The sequence below is a fragment of the Culex pipiens genome, unplaced genomic scaffold (assembly GCF_016801865.2).
Source record: "Culex pipiens pallens isolate TS unplaced genomic scaffold, TS_CPP_V2 Cpp_Un0050, whole genome shotgun sequence".
Lineage (NCBI taxonomy): Eukaryota > Metazoa > Arthropoda > Insecta > Diptera > Culicidae > Culex > Culex pipiens.
In genome coordinates, this window is record NW_026292867.1 from 26,626 (window position 1) to 46,594 (window position 19,969).

The following is a 19,969-nucleotide window of genomic DNA, read 5'->3' on the forward strand; positions in this document are numbered from 1 at the left end:
CAAAATCTCTTCGTCCGTGCAGTCCAGAGATCGTCCACAGGAAACCACTCCTCGCATCTGATTTTTGGACTCATGTTACAGGATGTCGATTTCCGTTCCGTCAATAAGCTTTGTTAGCTTGAGCAAAGCGGTCACCTGACGTTTTCCTTCGACGTAAGCGTTGTCAATCTTACCACGGTGTTGCTGGATCAACTTCGACACAATAAACGGATTTTTCGGTAGAAGTGAACCTCAATTCATCGGCAGCAGCTGAAGATAGGTCACTGTGTCCTCTACATTCCACCAAATCCCGTCCCCGTGGCTTGAGCCGACCATGTTAATGGCCGCTCAGGGCTTCCTATGGGGTAGTAGCTAGCCTCAGGATTTTCGTTGCACGCGAGAAAGCGAAAAAGCGTCCACGACGACGCACGAAAACAACCAAACGAAAAAATGCCCCGCAAATAGTCTCGTTTATTTTCAATTAAGGTCCCAAGATATCAGAATTTATCAAGCAAAAGACCTGTACTTCTTCGATTGTAGAAATGTTAAACCAGTCTAGAGTCAACTCAGTTCTACCAAACAGCTGTCCGCTCGGCCTCTCAATTAGGCGCACACAAGTGCAAGCCCAGCCTCCAACAGCTGATCACCAAAATCTCGTCGACACTATAACTGTATTCGCACAGCCACGCAACGTGTATGCCATACAACAGTGTGGACCACGCCGACGGTATTCCGTCGGTCTTGCACACAACGTTAACACTTCGCACAGCACACCCGATTTTCTTTTTATTTCGTTTGTACAACCAAACAGCTGATCATCGTTCCACTACATCAGCGCATCACCCCACACAGAATAATACCGTTACGTCACAAGCCACTCCCCAAAATGTGACGTCGGTATAAATCGGAAAACAGCTGATCGCACACTATTCTTTACCAGGGGGCTTCTACAAACTGTCAAACCCATACAAACGTAGCGTTATTGTTATGGTACGAGCCTGGTACCCACTTTTTGGACCGTTTACCCCAAAAATGTTTGAAATAGGGTAAATGTTACACGTGCTCTATTGTTGGAAAATCGATTTATAAATAATTTGTGTTTGTTTATTTTTCGAAGAATTTGAGTTCGTGAATAAATCGTTGAAGTGTTTCAAAGATTGATTCAAAGGATTTAGGGCATCTCCAGCGCTGGGGTGCAAATCAAATTTGCACCCGGCTCACGAATACCGAGATCAAATTTGGCACCTTGAAAAAACTCCGTCATCCCCACCGCTAGGGTATCAAATTTGCCACCGAAACAAGCCCCCGCGGGCAAATATGGGTTTTTATCATTTTGACAAAGAATTTTGTCCTAAGGGCTCTATCTGCGGTGTCAATCCAAAATTTTCGCGAAGCGAAAACGTTACGTGATGGTCTTCTTCTTCGCATTACTTCGAGTATACGAAAGCTATGCTCCGCCTTTTTGGGAGCTGGTGCCGACACAAAAATTATAAATATTGGTTTCGCTACATGCTCAAGCTCAAAATATCTCTGGCTGTGGAAGAGGGCACATCGTGATTCATGAGCCACGGCAGATAACGGAGGGAGTGAGAGAGAGATGCTTGATGCGCTGGCGACTCTCTACATTCAATAGGTCTATTCCCGTACTTGCAGAATTGCAAAATTTCTGCAGCTTCTGCAGAATTCTGCAGCCAGCATAAGTCACTTTTTTGCAGCACGTTCCCGTACTTTTCAGCTCGCTCTCTTCTCTTTCTCTCTTTTGCAGAAGTTCTGCAAGGTGAGAAACGGCAAAACTTTTGCCTGGGTAGCGCGTTCCAGTACTTTTTTGCAATATTGTACACAGTTGGGTGGATTTACTCAAATTGGGTATTAAATTTTTGTTTTTAATATTTATAAGTTTATTTCTAGAACTTATTGTTCTATGCAACTCAACATTTTATTAAAAAAAATCACGCTTGTACCATGTTTAAGTAGCTAGAAATTAATTATGCTTAGGTAGAAATTATACATTAGAAACAGTTCAAAACTTTGACATTAGGTAAACAGTTTTAGAAATAAGAGTTGCAGGTACGTTTAACTAATATAATTTAAAAATGACAAGCATAAACCTTTAATAGTTAAAAAAAATCTAAGAAATTTTAATTTAAAAATAAGTAAAATTTGAAAACGCTGTAAATCCAAAATTTCAAATCTTTAAATCCTCTAAATTTGAGTTTTTAACCTAAATTATTACTCCAATGTGTAGTTTTTTTATGATTCATGATGGCGACATTAAAGAATTTAGGAATTGAAAAAAATAAGAATTAAAAAAAATAAGAATTTAAGAACAATTTTTTAACGGAGAAATGTGGTGTAGAGTATACCGAATGTTTGGATTTTTAATAAAATGTATTTAAAATAATATATAATAATTTGAAATAATATACAATGTGATGTGTAAACAACGTATGTTTTGTTTTAGCAAAAATGTTATGTTCATCAATTATATAATCAATTATATTTATTATTTGTTTGGTATAGTCTAATATCTCCTTGTTGACCCCTTCGTTCGACAAATTACATCAAATTTGTAGCACCATTTCACTATGGTACATTGGGTGGCCAAGTTTCAAAAAAGTGACATTCTCCAAATATTTTTTGGTATTTTTTTTCTCGAAAGTAAACATTCTAACTAAGAAAAATCCAAATTTTCAAAGCTCTAAGTTTGTTCATTACGGAGATACGCAAGCTGAAAATAAAAAAAATTGAGCAAAAAACTAGCGTTTTTCATAAAAAAAGGCTGATTGTTTAATTTTAACATAGCTCAGCCATTTTAAATATTTTATTAGGATAATTATACATCGTTGGAAAGGTAATGAGATATGCTTTGAAACTATTAATAGATAAAATGGTGTTTCCAAACCAAAAACTGAAGTTTTCATCGAATAACTAGAGCATTTTTTTTGACAAAACTTATTTTTTTGTGTTTGTTAATCGAGTACTTTTTTTGCTAACCGATGCTAAACATGAAACTAAGATCACTTGAAAGATTGGATCATAATCTAACACTGCTGAAATTTCCAGCCTGCGATTTTTTGCGTTTTCGGAGATATGCCATTTTGAACATTTACGTTTTATCAAAATTTGCTGCAATCTACATATGCGACCGTTTATTTCACTTGCTTTGCTACCTACTTCGTGGGCATCGTCACTTCAAAAATCAGTACCTGGTTTCAAGAAGTTCGAAATGACTTTATTAGAATTTTTCTGTTGCCTACATTCAAAATTAAGTACCTTAGTCAAAATAAGGTATTCGTACCGAAGTTTCTCAAGCAAAACTGGAGAATCTCAGTATGACACCGAAAAAAGTATTCAGCAAAATATTGACTTAGCATGATGAATTTCTACGATTGATATCCATGAAACTAATCCACATTTAAGTTCTATTTTGGTTAGTACAAAACGTCATAAAAAGTACCTCTGAAGCCATCAGAAACTCTATAATTAAATGAATTTTCATGAACAAGAACATTAGGATTAGTAAGAATATGTTTTGTATTTTATTGTTAGTTAATATTTTGAATATTTTTTTTTAATTTTCTGTTAATCGATTTAACAATTAAAATTTCCGCAATTTATGCCCGTAAGGCTTCATCCATAAAGTACGTCACGCAAAAATCATCCAAAATTTATCCCCCCCTCCCCCCCTTTGTCACGCTTTTCCTATACTTATAACATGCAATGTCACACTTGCTCAGACCCCCCCCCCTCCCCGTGACACACTTTATGGATGACGCCTAAGTGTCAAGTTATATGGCATGGACTCACAAAAAGAAACACACAGCAGTAAATAATAAATATTTGACTTAAAATGAATTTATTACGCTTAACAAAATTTTGTTGGTGGGGAGGAGGGGAGGGGAGGGGAGGGGAGGGTGAATGGGAGAGGGGGGAGGGGTTGTGTCCTTAGAGTGGGGATGTATAAGCTTATCCATAATTTAATAATATATACTTGCAATACAATATACACGCAATTCTGTTGTACTTGCAAATATATGAAAAGACTATTTATCATTAACAATCAACTATTGAAAAACATGAAAAGTAATAAAAATCGACATATACCATTTCAATAGCATACAATCACCCAAATTTGTATAAAAAATATTTAAAAAGCAAAAAAATAATTTGGCCGCCTGTTTGTATGGGGATGGCCCATAGTGCATTTCAGGTATAATTTATTATTTGCCAATTAAAATGCTTGATTTCATCAAATTTGCAAATTTTATGTAAGCGTCTACTCAACATCCATCACACCAACTTGCAGATACTTTTCAGCACGAAAGAGAAGAGAGAGCTTGCAGAATAGTACGGGAACGGTTTCGCTGCAACTTATGTCTCTCTCATTGCAGAAGTTCTGCCTGAGAGAAAAGTTACTTTTTTTGCAGAAAAGTACGGGAACGCTCTGCAGCCGATTTCGTGCAGAATTGCAGAATTCTGCAGTACGGGAATAGACCTAATGTCCTCTCTTCTCCCATTGCACAGTGGTCCAGATCGCAAAATTAAGTGGAAAATGGATTTTCCGAAAAACGGTTGAGTTTTGGTGTCTTCAGAAGAGTTGTTGCATATGCAAAGGGGCAACTTTTGGTTTGGTTGAAAATTAGGGTGGTTCACGATTAGGGTGATTTTGGATATCTAACTTTACAGGAATATTTTTGGGAATTTTTTCGTCTTCTAAAAAGTTGACGGGCTTGCTAATCCAAGCAACTTTGTCGAGGACACCAAAATTGTATCTCGTAATCTACGCCTTCTACGACCAAATTTATAGAAAGCATCTGAGCAAACCTTCAAAAATCAGTTTTTTTAACGTGGCAATTCAGGGTTAAGTTTTAGAGAAAAGTGGTATTCGGGGCACTTTTAGAGCTCTAAAAAACAAACATTTTTATTATCTGACAAGTCAATTTGGACATAAGGGTCAAAAGATACAGCGATTTTAAGGTAAAAAAGATGCAAATTTAAAACTTAAATACCCTCAAAAGGCGCAAGCCAAATTTTTAGCACTAGGTTGCATTTGAAAGAGGAGATCCAGCACTACAAACGCTGAAAAAATCTCAGGGGTGTTGTTCTTTAAACTCGAGATATCTTCATTTGAAAAAGTCTAATTTTCAAGGGAAAACCTTATGGGACCACCCTAACGAATTTCGAAAATTATCCAAATATATGGTTTTCCATGTAATTTTGCCCGCTTAATCTGAATCTGCCCTCAGAATTGACCCAAAGTGTCGAAAAATCGATTTTTGGCCATATTTTGGGATTCCCTGTAAAATTATCATTTAAACCCAAAATATGTTCCGAAATGGCGTCCACTTCCTGAACCGGACGACGCCCATGAAGCCGATCTTGAGTTGCGAGTGCTCAGTCTGCTACCGATCAGTTCGTGCCACATTTCCGAAGAAACGCTGCGCGGTTCGAAGCTGTGCAGTCTGGCACGGGTATTGCACCGGCTGTAATTTCCATTTAAATGTTAAAAGCACTAGTGTAAACTTGTGAACGCATTAACTTTAAATAAAATTGAAACTGGAAATGGGTATCACGACATTTAATTCCCATAAGAATCAAGAGTTCCCTATGTTCGGATTTGACTCGCTACAGCAGATTTTAGTGTATGTTCAAACATATGATTACTTACCAGACTACGAAACGTTAAATGAATACCTAATAAATGATGTTTAAGTGCTTATTACTTTTGATAGCATTATCAGATCTTCGATGTTTTAGGCTTATTTTAAAGGTCTTTCAATTATCCAACTAGCTACGAGTCGCATAATGGACCCGGACAACTTTTTCATCAAAATATTTGAGATCCGGCCTCTGAAATGTGTACAAATGACATTTAAGTGCGCATAACTTTTGATAGGGTTATCAGATCTTCAATGTTTTGGGCTCATTAGAAAGGTCTTTAAAATACCTTTTTAAAAATGTATGATCAGACGGGTTTTCTTACAAAAACCACCTTTTTTACAATCTTTCAAACTTTAGCCAGAATCGTTTTTTTAGCATAACTTTTGAAATACTTAACAAAACTTCATAATAGTTAATGTAGGTCTTGTGGGACCATAAGACGGATCGAATGAGACCAGAACGGCCCAAATCAGTTTGGCCAGTCCGGAGATAATCGAGTGCATTTTTTTCGGTGCACGGACTTACAGACATACACACGCACAGACATTTGCTCAGAATTTGATTCTGAGTCGATAGGTATACGTGAAGGTAGGTCTACGAGGTCGAATTGAGAAGTTCATTTTTCGAGTGGTCGTCCCCAACACGATCCACTTCGGCTACGACATGTGCCCCACCCGGGCGTACAGACAAGCCCCGATGCAGTGCTACCACTGCTTCAGCTACGGGCACACCAAGGCACGGTGCACGGCGGAGACTGAAGTCTGCCGGAACTGTTCCAAGGCGCACGCGATCTCGAAGGATTCGGACGGCAAAATTATCTGCGAAGCAGCGGCCAGCTGCAAAAACTGGCCAGTCGCGCATGCGCGAAATTCCTCGAGGAGGAAGCCATCAACGAAATCAGGACCAACGAGGACAAATCCGCACACGAAGCCCGACGGCTCTTTGAGGAGCGGAAGGCAGCCGCGGAAAGCGGTACCAGCTACGCCGCCGTCACGGGCAGCGGCAACAGCGACGCCAAACAGAGCCAGAACATCCAGAAGGAGCTGGCGGAAACAAAGCAGATGCTTCAGAAGGCCATGGGCGAGCTGACCAAGCTCAAGGAGGCCAGCGCCGTAGCTAAGGCGGCTCAAAAGGAAAACGAACAAACCAAGCGCAATCTGTCAAAGGTCCTCAACGAGCTGGCCAAGCTCAAGGCGGCCGCTTGCAAACCAAAACCATCCACCGAATCAGACCAGGAAAGCGAGGAAGAAAGCGACTCGGAAATGGACATCGATCCACTGAATTCCAAGCGACGACGCCCGTGCGACGAAGAAAGCAGCGAAGACGCCGGCACGAACAACAAGAACGAAAACAACCTCATCGACCTCACGGAAACCAACGGGAGTGCGCCGGTGACCTCGGACGAGGCCATAAGCGACCCTCCTCAATGGACTGTTGAACCAACCAATGAAACCCCCAAACCCAAACCCTTTTAGAAAAACGGCAAGTCCAAGAAGATCAAAACCGAGTCGGGTGACTCGACCATGCCCCCCAACAACAACAAGAAGGACAAAAAGCAGTGATGGCCATCGAGCCATCCAGCTTAGATAAAAATCACCACCAACCGACCGAACCTAATCCCACAACCGACCATTCCAAGAACAACAACACGATGCTGCCCACTCTTGGCCCTGCCCCAACGGACGGGGCAGTGGACAGCATCGTAACAACCACCAACGCACCGGTCTCCTCGGAGACCAACCCCTCACCGACCCCCACGGAGGCCGAACCGATCAGCACGAACACCAGCAATCTCCTGAACACATCACCACCACCGGGACGCACCGTAGACGGCCTTATGGAAGCCCCCGATCGCTCCGACGCAGTCGAGCCTCGAGCCAGCGATCACAGCCGTCCCGGTCCTGCGTTCGGATGTCGTGAGGGGGTTTTCCAAGCCTCCCCTCTGGTGAGTACCCTAACCCAATCGCTAGAGCAATATCTGTCCCTGATGATTCCTCGCTCAACAGCCCTCAACATCCTTCCGAGGACCCGGACATCGAGTCCGCCGCTCAAACGGCGTCAGCCCTGGCGCTGCAGTGGAACATCTGCGGCCTGTCTACCAGGCATGCCGAGCTGGAGCTGCTCATCAAGATTCACCGTCCACACGTCATCGCTCTTCAAGAAGTCCAAACAAAACAGGTTCGTCAAAAACTCGAGAAGGGGGGTATGACTGGGAATTTGCCTTCCCTCCTGGGGAGGTTTCAAAGAATTGAGCTGCCTTGGGGATCGGCAAAGACATCCCCCACGATTTCCTCCAACCGGACACCACACTGCAGGCAGTGGCTGCAAAGGTAGAATGGCCTATCCAAGCTACCTTTGTCAGTCTTTACGTGTCCAAAAACGACGGCAAAACGACGCTCAAAGAAAAACTCCAAAAACTACTCGACCAACTCCCGGGCCCAGTTGTCTTGTTGGGCGACTGGAACGCACACAGTGACCTGTGGGGCGGGAACACGCTGGACGAAAGAGGCCGAGCCATCGAAGACTTCGTCAGCTCTAACCAGCTGATCGTCCTAAACAACGGAGCTCACACGAGGATCGACTTCCACGACGGCCACACCTCGGCAATCGACCTGTCCATCGTCTCCGAGTCGTTGGCAAGACGTTTGTCGTGGGAAGTTACGGAAGACAGCGGCGGAAGTGACCACTTCCCGATCGTCATCAGAGACATGGACAGCAGACCGGTACGGGAGCAAAAAAGACCCCGCTGGCTATACGACAAGGCCGACTGGAAGAAATTCCAGGAAGCCCTCTGTCTGCCAAGCACTGTCAGTGCCGAGGCCCTCGAAGCAGCTATCGTTTCGGCGGCCGAGACTTCGATCCCCCGGACAAGCACCAAAGTGTGCCGGCGAGCAGTTCACTGGTGGAACCAATCGGTGGAAACTGCGATCCGGTCACGGAAAAAGGCCCTCCGGAAGCTCCGTAAGATGAAGCCCGACGACCCACGCAAACCCGAAGCGCTCGAAGCCTTCAAGGTGGCCATAAGAGCGTCGAGGAAGGCCACAAAATAAGCCAAGGCACAGTCTTGGACTGCCTTTGTGACCGGCATCTCCCCCTCGCTCAACACCAAAGAAATCTGGAGACGAATCAACACCTTCAGGAACGGCAATAGATCTTCCATCAAACGCCTCACCACTCCGGATGGAGTCATCGACTCACCTGAGGAGATGGCGAACGCGCTAGCGGACCAATTTTACCGCTTGTCCGCAGAGGCATCTCTCCTCCCAGAGCACATCAGGAAACGGAACGACTCCAACCTCACGGTCGACCACTCAAGGTTTGACCACGACCACTACAACTGTGACTTCAGTCTGGCCGAGCTTCGCTGGGCCACTGGAAAGGGAAAAGGAGCATCCGATGGTGCAGACAGGATTGGCTACCCCATGCTCCAGCACCTCACTGGACAAATGGAAGAGTACCTCCTGGAACTGATCAACACTATCTGGAGAGCTGGCGTAATCCCGCCGCGGTGGAAGGAGGGCCTAGTAGTCCCAATCCCGAAAGCTAACAAAGACCCCACCCAACCGAAAAACCTGCGACCCATCTCACTCGTGAGCTGTGTGGGCAAGACAATGGAGCGTATGGTGAACAGGCGGCTGACCCAGCTGCTCGAAGCCAAAGGTGTCCTCGGAAAGTGGCAACACGGTTTCCGCTCGGGCCGAGGCGTTGACACCTATCTGACTGAGCTGGAAGAAGAGATCGATGCATCAATTGACCAAGGGAAACACACTGAACTCGTCCTACTTGACCTGGCGAAAGCGTACGACACCGCGTGGCGGGCCCCAGTCGTAACGAGCCTATCCAAGTGGGGCATTGGAGGAAACATGGGGCGGTACATGGAAGACTTCCTATCGGACAGAACCTTCAGAGTCGTTGTCGGAGGAACTCTTTCCTCTCTGAGAGTGTCCGAAAATGGAGTCCCCCAGGGAACGGTAATCGCGGTAACGGCATTTCTAATTCGCATGATGGAGGTCGAACCTTTCGTGGCCGAAGGGGTCAAGCTCAAGATGCACGCCGACGACATCCTTCTGTCAACCACGGGCTGGAAAGCCGGCGAAGTCCGAAGCAGGGCTCAGAAGGCGGCTAAAGCAGTGGAGGCTTGGTCCACGCTGTACGGCTTCCAACTATCCTCGAGCAAATCAGAGCTGATCCACATCTGCCGGAAAAACCGTCACCTTGACTTCCCGGACATCACGACCGACGAAGGCAGGATCGATACGGTGAAAAACGCCAAATTACTAGGAATCCACATGGACAGCCGATTCCGGTTTTGGAAGCACATCGAAGCCACAAGAAGAAGCGTAGCAAGCCACAACCGAGCACTGGCCGTCCTCGGCGGTCACCTCGCCGCCGGCGCCCGAACCACGATGCTAATGGCACAGAAGGCCATCGTCCAGTCGAAGATCTTCTTCGGATGGGGAGCCATCAGCAACGCCAGCAGCTCTAGACGTCTAGAGCGTCTGGAAGCCTGCTACAACGCTGGTATACGATCAGCATCCGGAGCTTTCAAGTCCAGCCCGATCCTCGCCATCATGGCGGAAGCGGGCGTGCTACCCTTCCGCTACCAAGAAGCCTTGACTCTGACCAGCAAAGAAACTCAAATCCAAGCCCTGGCGGAACCAGGGGTAGAACGCGCTGTGTTTGCCCGATCTCAAGCGAGGTTTGGTGAGCTCACTAATCACGAACTTCCCGACGTTGCCAGAGTTCTCCGAACCTCTGACCGCACCTGGAACGTACCAACACCACGGATTGACTGGAGAATGCACCAAATAGTTCGCGCGGGGGACAGCCACACCAAAGTGGCGGCAGCATTCTGCGAAATCGTCCAAAGCTACCAAGCGCACCGAAGAATCTTCACCGACGGATCGTTGAAGGACGGGGTAGTGGGAGCCGGCGTCGTTGACGGCGCCACGCAGATCACCTTCCGCCTTCCGGAACAATGCTCGGTTTTTTCTGCGGAAGCACTGGCGATAGTGAAGAGCCTGGAGAACACCATCGAGGACGGAAGCCGCCTTGCCATCTTTTCGGACTCTCTCAGTGTCCTTACAGCAGTAGAGAGTGGAAGCTCAAAACACCCGTGGGTACAACAAATCGAAGAACTGATGTACGAACGTGAAGTCACCCTCGTCTGGATCCCGGGCCACACCGGCATTGCCGGCAACGACCTGGCGGACGAGGCGGCGAAGCGGGCCAACGAACTGGAACCAGTCGACTTTCCTGTGCCCCGACAGGATCTTCTGCTCTGGGCGCATGGAAAAATTAAAGCAGCCTGGGAGAGGGAGTGGCTTGGCCAAAGAGATACTTTTCTCCGCCGGATCAAGCCCACAACCATCGCAGGCAAAGACCGCAGTGACCAGGAAGAACAGAGAGCATTCACCAGATTGCGCATCGGCCACACACGGCTGACGCACGGCGACCTTTTCAAAACCGGCGGGAAAACGTGTACAACTTGTGGGGTCCCCCTCACCGTTGCTGGAGTGCCGAAAGTACAACAACGAACGAGCCAAAAACGAGATCGACACCAACCTCGGTATCGTGCTTGCCAACGAAACTAAGGAAGAGGACAAGCTACTGGCATTCCTGCGGGAATCTGGTCTCTTCAAAGAACTTTAAAAACCGAGCAACGAAGCATCCATTTGGGGTCTGGGAGACCCGGGGGCACCCCTAACCACAAGTCATTCCGAGGCATGGAATAGGGACAACCCTCCGGGCTCCCAGCCCCTAAGTGGAAGAGGACGCACAAAGGGGGAAAACCCCCCTGTTCCCTCGGACACCAACGAACGACCACGAAGCATCCATTAGGGGTCTGGAAGACCCGGAGGCACCCCTAACCACAAGTCATCCTGAGGCGTGGAATAGGGACAACCACCCGGGCTCCCAGCCCCTAAGTGGAAGAGGACGCACAAAGGGGGAGTAAGACCCCCCTGTTCCCTCGGACAAATGAAATACCAGCAGCACGGCCCAGTAGGCCCAGCGATGGAGCTAGCGCCGAACGGCGCCGAGAAGACGGATCACCGTTTGTCAGCGAACTTTAGGATAACAAACTAAAAGTGAAATAGGATAACAAATGTACGCTAGGAGGGGCAGCGAATGACCGAAAGGTTAAAGCTGCCAGATATAAATAAAATAACAACAACAACAACAATCGTCCTCCGTGACGCTTGAGTTGAAATCTGGATAATTTTGTTGATCGCATGGTCTCGCACCGGCGACAGATCTTTCAAATATCTGCCCTATCAACTATTGATGGTAGTATAGAGGACTACCATGGTTGCAACGGGTAACGGGGAATCAGGGTTCGATTCCGGAGAGGGAGCCTGAGAAATGGCTACCACATCCAAGGAAGGCAGCAGGCGCGTAAATTACCCAATCCCGGCACGGGGAGGTAGTGACGAGAAATAACAATATAAGACTCTTTTATGATGTTTTATAATAGGAATGTTGTTGTTTATTTTATTAACGTGACTTTAACCTAGAGAGGTCATTCGTCACTTGTCAGATTACAAAAAGCTTTTCCAAAGGAACACTACACATCTTACATACTGCGTCAATTAAATTACATCACAAACGAATTACAATTTTCGTCAAAATCGTCAAGTATCCTTATTCTAAACACATACTTAAATATAGTTCGTCCGTTTCTAGACGGAAAAAAACCGGTCGATCCGGAAAAAACCGTCGTCATTTAGCGTGTCGCGCATAGCGTCGATCAAAATCACCGTCGTAGGTACGTACCGTCGTCGTATCGGAAAAAACCGGTTGTTCCGGAAAAACCGTTGCCGCTGAACGTGTTGCGCGTAGCGTTCCGGCGCTATTCAATATTTCACGCGTGGCGTCCCGACGTTAAATCACGAACGTGAACCGTCGCGTCAAGGGTACCATCGCGTCCCGGGTACCGTCACATCATCATCGCATAACAACCGCTCGTTAGTGTCGTACTGATCGTCGCGTCGCGCACGTGAACCGTCGCGTCGCGTTTACCGTCGCATCGTGTGTACCGTCGCATCGTCGTCTGATACCGTTCGCTCGTTCGTTTCGTACCGATAGTCAGTCGCGTTGCGTGTGTCGCACGCAGTAACCGCGCGCGTGCCGTCTCGGACTGCTGCTGCTGTCGCTGAGTCGTCGCTGCAATCGCCAGTTGTCCGAAGAAAATTGATGCTCGTTCCGTAATTCCCACGACGAGGCTGCCAGTCCAATCCGAGTACAAGACGCCAAGGGAACGGGGCCGAAGCCCCTTGTGCGTCCTTCCTCCAGGTGCCCTGTAAGAGCCAGAGGTGGTCCCCTGTTCCATATGAAGAAGACGGATGGTCAGGGGGTCTTACAGGCGCATCAGTGGGAATCTTCCATGTCCAGGTGCCCCGGAAAAGCCGGAGGTGGATCCCTGTGCCACAAGAAGAAGACGTGTGGTCAGGGGTGCCCCAGGTTTCCCGGGCGCATCAGTGGTGATGGTGTGTTCGTAGTTGTTGTTATTGTTGTTATACTTGTCAACTTCCAGACCCCCGCTAGCCCTACTGGGCCTTTAATCAGCAATCACGTGTCAATATTCATTAATTAATTTAAAAACAACTCCGCTGCAGTTCGGTCCACTTTGGCACTCCCACGCTGAACCGCTAAATCGAAGTTAGCTTCTCCAACGCTGGGCCTTCTGGGCCTTTTGATCTAAAGTCACGTGTCAATAATCCTCCTCGTGTACAAACCATTGAAAAACAACTCCGCCGCAGTTCGATCCACTTTGGCACTACCCCGCTGAACCGCTAACTCGAAGATCAGCTTCTCCAACGTTGGGCCTACTGGGCCTTTTGATCCGAAAAAGCGTGTCGACAATCCTCCTCTTGTACAAAGAAAACAACTCCGCCGCAGTTCGATCCACTTTGGCACTCTACTCCAATGCTGGGCCTTTCTATTCCAAAATTCCAGGTGCCCCAGGAAAGCCGGAGGTGGATCCCTGTGCCACAAGAAGAAGACGTGTGGTCAGGGGTGCCCCAGGTTTCCCGGGCGCATCAGTGGTGATGATAGGTTCGTTGTTGTTATTATTGTTGTTGTCTTTGTCAACGTCCAGGCACCCCGGAAGAGCCGAAGGTGGTCCCCTGTTCCATAAGAAGAAAACGGATGGTCAGGGGGTCTCCGGGACTTCCGGGCGTGTCAGTGGATCTTGGAATTTGGCCTTTCATATCTCCGTAAACAGTTCAGTCAATCGCAGGAATTTTATTAATTTCGTTTCGGCTTCGTGGTTGTTGTTCAGAATTTCGTACAAGCTGGATGAAAGTCCAGCGGCGTTTCGATGGCCGTCATAGGCCCGACATTCGGTAAGAATATGTGGTACCGTAATACGCACTCCACATGTGTCGCAGTCTTTTGTTTCTTTAGTAAATAGTCCAGCATGAGCGTGTGTGGCCAATCCGTAGTCGTGTAAGGGTTCTTTGCTCTGCTTGGCTTTCTCGATCCTTGCCCGGTAAAGTTGTTGACTTCACTCGTCGTAGTTGGAGGTCCCTCTCGTTCAGCCACTCCATCTCCCACGACAGCCTCAATTTTGTTTTGGCCCATCGCTTTATATCTTCCGCAGGAACTGCAGTTTGTTGAATTTCTAATTCTTCAGCCGATCCGGCCAGACGGTCTGCTTCTTCGTTCCCCCGGATGTTCGCGTGTCCGGGAATCCTGCACAGTGTCGCCGACGTTCGCTCTAATTCAGCTTCGATCACTTGGATCCACGGATGTCGGGATCGACCGCCTTCGACGGCCGCCAAAACGCTAGCGGAGTCCGAAAAAATGACTGCTGGCTGGCCTCCTACTTCAATGGTTTTCAGTGCGTCCATAATGGCATATGCTTCTGCGGAAAAAATCGAGCATTGAGACGGGAGATGATGCGCACGGTTGTTGATTCCGTCAACCACTCCACATCCAACGATTTCGCCGTTAACCGAGCCGTCCGTGTAGATTTTCCAAAAGTTTTTGTAGTTTTCGATGTGGTTTCCAAAGACTGCTGAAACCTTCGACGCCGGATCGCCGGCTCGCACGTGAGCTGATATTTCCCAGTCGACCTTCGGTGTGGTCGCAGACCAGGATCGTCCACCTGTTCGGGTAGTTCGTTCAACTTCGGGTAGTTTTTCGTTTGTTAGTTTTTCCAACTGATCGCGAGCTCTCTTGAAAGCAAGAAGTTCGCCGCTGATGTTGTTACTTTTAGCTTGAATGCGGCAGGCGGTGTTCACCAGCCGCTCGGTTTCTGCATGTCCAAAAGGAAGCTGTCCGGCTTCAACTAGTACGGCTTTAACAGGACTGGAACGGAAAGCCCCAGATGCTCTGCGAATTCCCGCCGTGAAGGTGGGTTCAATTTTGCGTTTAACGGCCTCACTGGCTCGGCTGGTGATTCCAACGCCGTGAAACATCTTGGCCTGGATCGTGGCTCGATGCACCTGGATCAAAGTGGATCTCGATCCACTAATCAGGTGTCCTCCGATCAGGTTGAGTAGACGATTCATTCCCTCGGTGCTCAGGCGTGTGTTGTACATGTGCTGCAAAAAGTTGAACCGTCTGTCGATCGTAACGCCTAGGATCCGGGCATGTTGAACCGAAGAGATCGGTCCAGTGTCCGTCTGGATGTCACGTAGTTCCGGTGTTCTGTATCGTCGGGTAATGTGTAAGACATTAGATTTATTACCAGCCAGCTGAAATCCGTGCAGAGAGGTCCAGGCTTCTACTGCAGCTACAGCACTCTGGGTACGTTTCCGGTTGGTGATGGGGAACTTGCTGACCGTTGTCAACATGATGTCGTCGGCATAGAGGCGGAGTTTCGTTTTTGCAGGCATGTATTTTTTCAATTCCGTCATACGGATCAGGAACGCCGTGACAGCTAAGACCAGGGGTGCTCTAAGTTTTTGGAGGCCGGGCCAAATTTGAAGATCAAATGAGCGTGCGGGCCAAATTTACAAAAAAAAAGGTTATTGAAAAAAAATAACATTATTTTAATTTAAAAGATTTAATTTGTTATTAAAAAAAAATCAATTCAAAATAATAGAAACCACAAAATAACGGTTTTGTGTTTTCTATTATTATTAATTATAAAATATTTTGAACAAATTATTTGTATCCTAAAGTGGGGATCAAAATATTGATAAATCATAAGTATTTTTTATTAGCAAAAAAATAAAAATGATCAGCATATAATAGTTTAAAATAAACCTTAATTTTGAAAAACTATAAAATCACTTTACAAGTGGTCAACGGGCCATTTTACATGATCATTCAAAATGGGTCCGCGGGCCACAAAATATCACCTCGCGGGCCACGTTTGGCCCGCGGGCCATACTTTGGTCACCCCTGGCTAAGACGGTTCCCTGAGGAACTCCATTCTCCTGCACGCGTAAGCCAGACATCACGTTACCAATTGCAACTCGGAACGTTCGTTCACTGAGGAAGTCCTGAAAGTATCTTGCTAAGCGACCTCCAATACCCCAACGCTCCAAACTGGCCATGATTGGAGTGCGCCAAGCGGTGTCGTACGCCTTAGTTATGTCCAGAAGCACACAGTCCATGTGCATTCTTTGGTCAAAGACCTGTTGAACCTCCTCCTCAAAGTCAGCGAAGTAGTCGTCAATACCGAGTCCACAGCGAAAACCAAACTGTTCGTCACCCAGTACGCCACGAGTCTCCAACAAATTAAGCAAACACCTGATGACCATTTTCTCCAGAAGCTTACCAAGACAACTTACCAAAGTAATTGGTCTTTGGTTCCCGAGCACTTTCACATCCTTGCCAGCTTTAGGGATGGGGACAACAATACCCTCTTTCCAGGATGCTGGAATACGTCCATCGGACCACGTGGTATTGAAAAGCTCGAGAACAGTCAGGGTAAACTCTGGGGATAAGTTTTGGAGCATCGGATAGCCGATTCCATCGGGCCCTGCCGACTGCCAATTGCATGATTTTAGTGCAAAATTCAACTCGTCCAGCGAAAATGGTACATTGTAGTACTCCTCCTCGAAACTTGAAAACGTGGGGTCGTTAACTGTAACGGTGTGTCGATGCTCCAAATGCTCAGCGGACATGGATGCGTCAGCTGAAACCTCATAAAAATAGTCGGCCAGTCGTTCCGCTATTATACTCGGTTCGGTAACCAGTTCGCCGTTCAGCATGAGTCTGTCAATGGTCTCCTTTTTCCCCGTCCTGAAGCAGTTCACGCGTCGCCAGATTTCGGAAGTTGATAAATTCGGTGAGATTCCAGTAACAAAGTTACTCCAACTTTTTTGTTTGGCGTCCTTGATCAGATCACGTGCTTTGCATCGGGCCGACTTAAAGTCCTCCAGAATCGCTGGTCGATTCGGGTTGTCCATCTTTGTTTTCTTAAGTTGTCTTAGTAACTTTCTACGTTTTTTGACTGCTTCCGCGACTTCATCAGTCCACCAGTGGACTGACTTCTCTCCGATCTTAGCGCTTGTTTGTGGGATAGACTTTCTAGCTGCATCAAGGATAGCCGCTGTGACCGACTCAACGTCCACCAGCTCCGGGCATTTAGCCGCCTCTTGGAACTTCTTCCAGTCCGCCTTTTCATAAAGCCATCTTGGACGCTTTGAGGCTTCGGCAGGCTTATCAATGGCCCGGACCAAAAGCGGGAAATGGTCGCTACCGTGGCAATCGTCATCAACATCCCAACTAAACCTCGACGCAATGCTCTCCAAACAGATCGACAAGTCAATAGATGAGAAGTGTCCATCCTTCGGACAAATTCGGGTCGGGCTTCCATCATTTAAAAAGGTAAGGTTAGAAGTAACCAACAATTCTTCAACTGCTCTACCACGGTTGTCGATCGATTTTCCGCCCCAGAGATCGCTATGAGCGTTAAAGTCCCCCAGCAACACGACCGGACCAGGAACCTGCGACACAACCGCTTCAAGCCTAGCTGCAAGAGTTTTTGTATCATCAAGCCTCGAGATGTAAACACTCAAGTAGGTCGCTTTGAATGGCCATTCAACCACAGCAGCAACGACTTGGAGATCAGAGTCGAGCTCAATAAATTTATGAGGTACGTTCTTGTTGACTCCGAGTGCTACGCCATTGTTGTGAGTGCCGTTTTTTGGTCGTCTTGTTTTCCAACAGTATCTGCCTTGCTCAAAACGATTGAGTTTGTCCGTTTTATTCGTTCGAAGTTCCTGGATAGCGATTACCGAAGGGCGATAGGTTTTGACAGCCAACTGCAAACCGGAGAACCGCGTGTGTAGGCCACAGATGTTCCACTGGAGTGCGAAGGCTGGTTGTTTTTTCTCGAAAACTTCAGCATCCCTGCCCTCCGCCCTTTCCGGGGCTGAGTGTGTCAGGGAATGCTGAAGGCTCGACTCAGATGATGTTGTTTGTTCGTCGTCGATGCACGCCGCGTCAGTCACAGGCTAGTACGGCTCAAATGTTGGATGTGTGTTGGTTGGTGAATTTACATTTGGTGGTGAAATCGGCGCTCCGCCGTCCGCCCCACCAAGGGGTGAATGGTTCTGCGCCGGTCGGTTCCTTAACGAGGCTTCATTGCCATTCAGATCTCCGTTGTTAGCAATAAGTGGTTGATAATGTTCTTGGTTGTTTTTTGGTGTGGACGTTTTAAAGATGATGGTTTGTAGGTGCGTGTGTAATTGGTGAAATCTGAATGGCTTAAATATTGTGATTTTCTAATCACTTTCAACAGTCCTGGTGTTTGATCTAGATCTGAATCTAGGGCGTCCTTGTTTGTTAGTGGGTCGTTTTTCTTGTTTGTCTGGTTTTTCTTTCAGAAATTGAGCGGCTGAATTGCTCTGGCTTCCCAGAGTTTCGTTGTCGTTTTTAGATTTCTTGGCTTTCGGTGAAATGGATTCTCCTGGATTGGCTGTAGCTTTCTTCGTCTTCTTTTTCTTCTCTTTCTTAGGGGGCTGCATTTTGGTGTTGTCATCGTTTTCTTCTTCTTCGTCGTCAGATTCTTCGGTTTGAAGTATGGATTGGGGTTTCGGTGCTTGTTGATCTTGTAGAATTTGGATGATTTTCCTTAGTTTGGTCACTTCAGCAACTGCTTTGCGGGCTTCAACAAGTTCCTTCTTGACATTTGCAAATTCCTTCATGGCTGCACGGGCTTCTTGGACTTCCTGAATGGCTTTCTTTGCTTCCGCAAGTTCTTTTTTCTCTAAGCGTGCGTCCGAAGATTCCCCGAGAGCTTTTTTCGCATCAGCGAGTTCACGCCGGAGTTCTTTGACGAGCTCTGACTCTTGCACTCTCGTACGCGGCTCGATCGGGGTGACGTTTTGGTTGACTGTGTTGGCGAATGTAGATGACGCCGACTTCGCGGCCACCTTCTGTCTGGCTTCGTTGAACGAGATCTGTTGTTCGGTCCGGATCTTGGCAATTTCGGATTCCTCAATGAATCGGGGGCAGGTCTTCGCAGATGGAGAGTGCCCTCCCTTGCAGTTCTTGCAGAAAGCTTGTCTGTCACATACTTGTTTCCCTTCCTCGTTCGTTTGTAGTTCGTGTGTGGTGGAGCAATGGCGGCACACCGGCTGGTTTCCGCACATGGCCTTGCTGTGTCCGTACTCGTAACAATTGTAGCACATCATTGGGGCCGGAATGTATAGTCGAGCTTCGCACCGCTGGACCCGAAGAAGACGAAATCTGGTTTCACCGTCCCTTGAATGGTAAGAACCATCGATGCTGTCTCTTGCCGGGCTCCATTCACAAGCCGAGTAAACTTCCGTACCGCAGTTACTCGCTGGTCCTTCAGTTCGTTGACTAGCTCTTCTTCCGTCATGCCGATTGCTTGGCTGCACGAGACGACGCAGCGGACTTGGTTCAGTGTGGGGTGATCGGTGACGACGACATCCGTGCCGTCGATCAGTTGCTTGAGGCCCTTCAACTTGGCAGCTTGTTTGTCACTTCTGACTTTGAGCGCCATAGACATACCGCGGTTTTCAATGTGTGCCGATGTGATTTTGCCAGCAATTTGCTGGACTGTCTTGGCGATGGTGAATGGGTTTTTGGGTAGTGGTTTGCCTTCCGTAGTCGTTCTTGTCGCAGATAGAGCGGGCAATTATGATAGAATTTGAGGAATTCGCAAAAGAGCGCAAAATGTTATAAAGTAATCAAATGTGACCATTTGAAATGTTAGAGTTGAAACTCAAATGTTTCTTGATTTCCGTTAGACAACGAAGATGCACACAAAGCGAGAGCAACCTCGTGTGCAATGTAATGAGCCTGCTCCGCGTGTGCGCCTGTATAAGTCGGAGCGCGTCGATAAGGTGGATTGAAATGTGCGCAACGAGCACGTTGGTAGAGAAAAAGAGAGCAGAAA

The 19,969-nt window shown here is 47.1% G+C and overlaps 3 protein-coding genes across 3 annotated transcripts; 2 read left to right on the plus strand and 1 right to left on the minus strand.

The window, feature by feature from the left end:
- Positions 1-6,303: 6,303 nt before the first annotated feature.
- LOC120429208 (uncharacterized) lies at positions 6,304-7,202 on the plus strand. Its single transcript, XM_039594426.1, has 3 exons — positions 6,304-6,488; positions 6,542-7,073; positions 7,116-7,202. Exons 1-3 carry the CDS (start codon positions 6,304-6,306, stop codon positions 7,200-7,202), a joined length of 804 nt encoding a protein of 267 aa, XP_039450360.1.
- A 1,644-nt stretch (positions 7,203-8,846) lies between these two features.
- On the plus strand, positions 8,847-11,234 carry LOC120429209 (uncharacterized). Its single transcript, XM_039594427.1, has one exon. It carries the CDS (start codon positions 8,847-8,849, stop codon positions 11,232-11,234), a length of 2,388 nt encoding a protein of 795 aa, XP_039450361.1.
- A 1,763-nt stretch (positions 11,235-12,997) lies between these two features.
- LOC128093769 (uncharacterized) lies at positions 12,998-15,440 on the minus strand. The gene is made up of 2 exons (XM_052711501.1): positions 14,197-15,440; positions 12,998-13,196 (listed from the first exon to the last, which is right to left on the minus strand). Exons 1-2 carry the CDS (start codon positions 15,438-15,440, stop codon positions 12,998-13,000), a joined length of 1,443 nt encoding a protein of 480 aa, XP_052567461.1.
- Positions 15,441-19,969: the final 4,529 nt, after the last annotated feature.

Excerpts from the sequence above, each read along its gene's own strand:
- LOC120429208 (XM_039594426.1), top strand. The coding sequence starts at position 6,304 with ATGTGCCCCACCCGGGCGTACAGACAAGCCCCGATGCAGTGCTACCAC. Across the intron at positions 6,489-6,541 it reads GCGGCCAGCTGCAAAAACTG|GACCAACGAGGACAAATCCG; the intron begins GCCAGTCGCGCA and ends CAACGAAATCAG. Across the intron at positions 7,074-7,115 it reads GCGACCCTCCTCAATGGACT|AAAAACGGCAAGTCCAAGAA; the intron begins GTTGAACCAACC and ends AAACCCTTTTAG.
- LOC120429209 (XM_039594427.1), top strand. The coding sequence starts at position 8,847 with ATGGCGAACGCGCTAGCGGACCAATTTTACCGCTTGTCCGCAGAGGCA.
- LOC128093769 (XM_052711501.1), bottom strand. The coding sequence starts at position 15,440 with ATGTTGACAACGGTCAGCAAGTTCCCCATCACCAACCGGAAACGTACC. Across the intron at positions 13,197-14,196 it reads AAAACAAAATTGAGGCTGTC|GCCCAGTAGGGCTAGCGGGG; the intron begins GTGGGAGATGGA and ends TGCTGATTAAAG.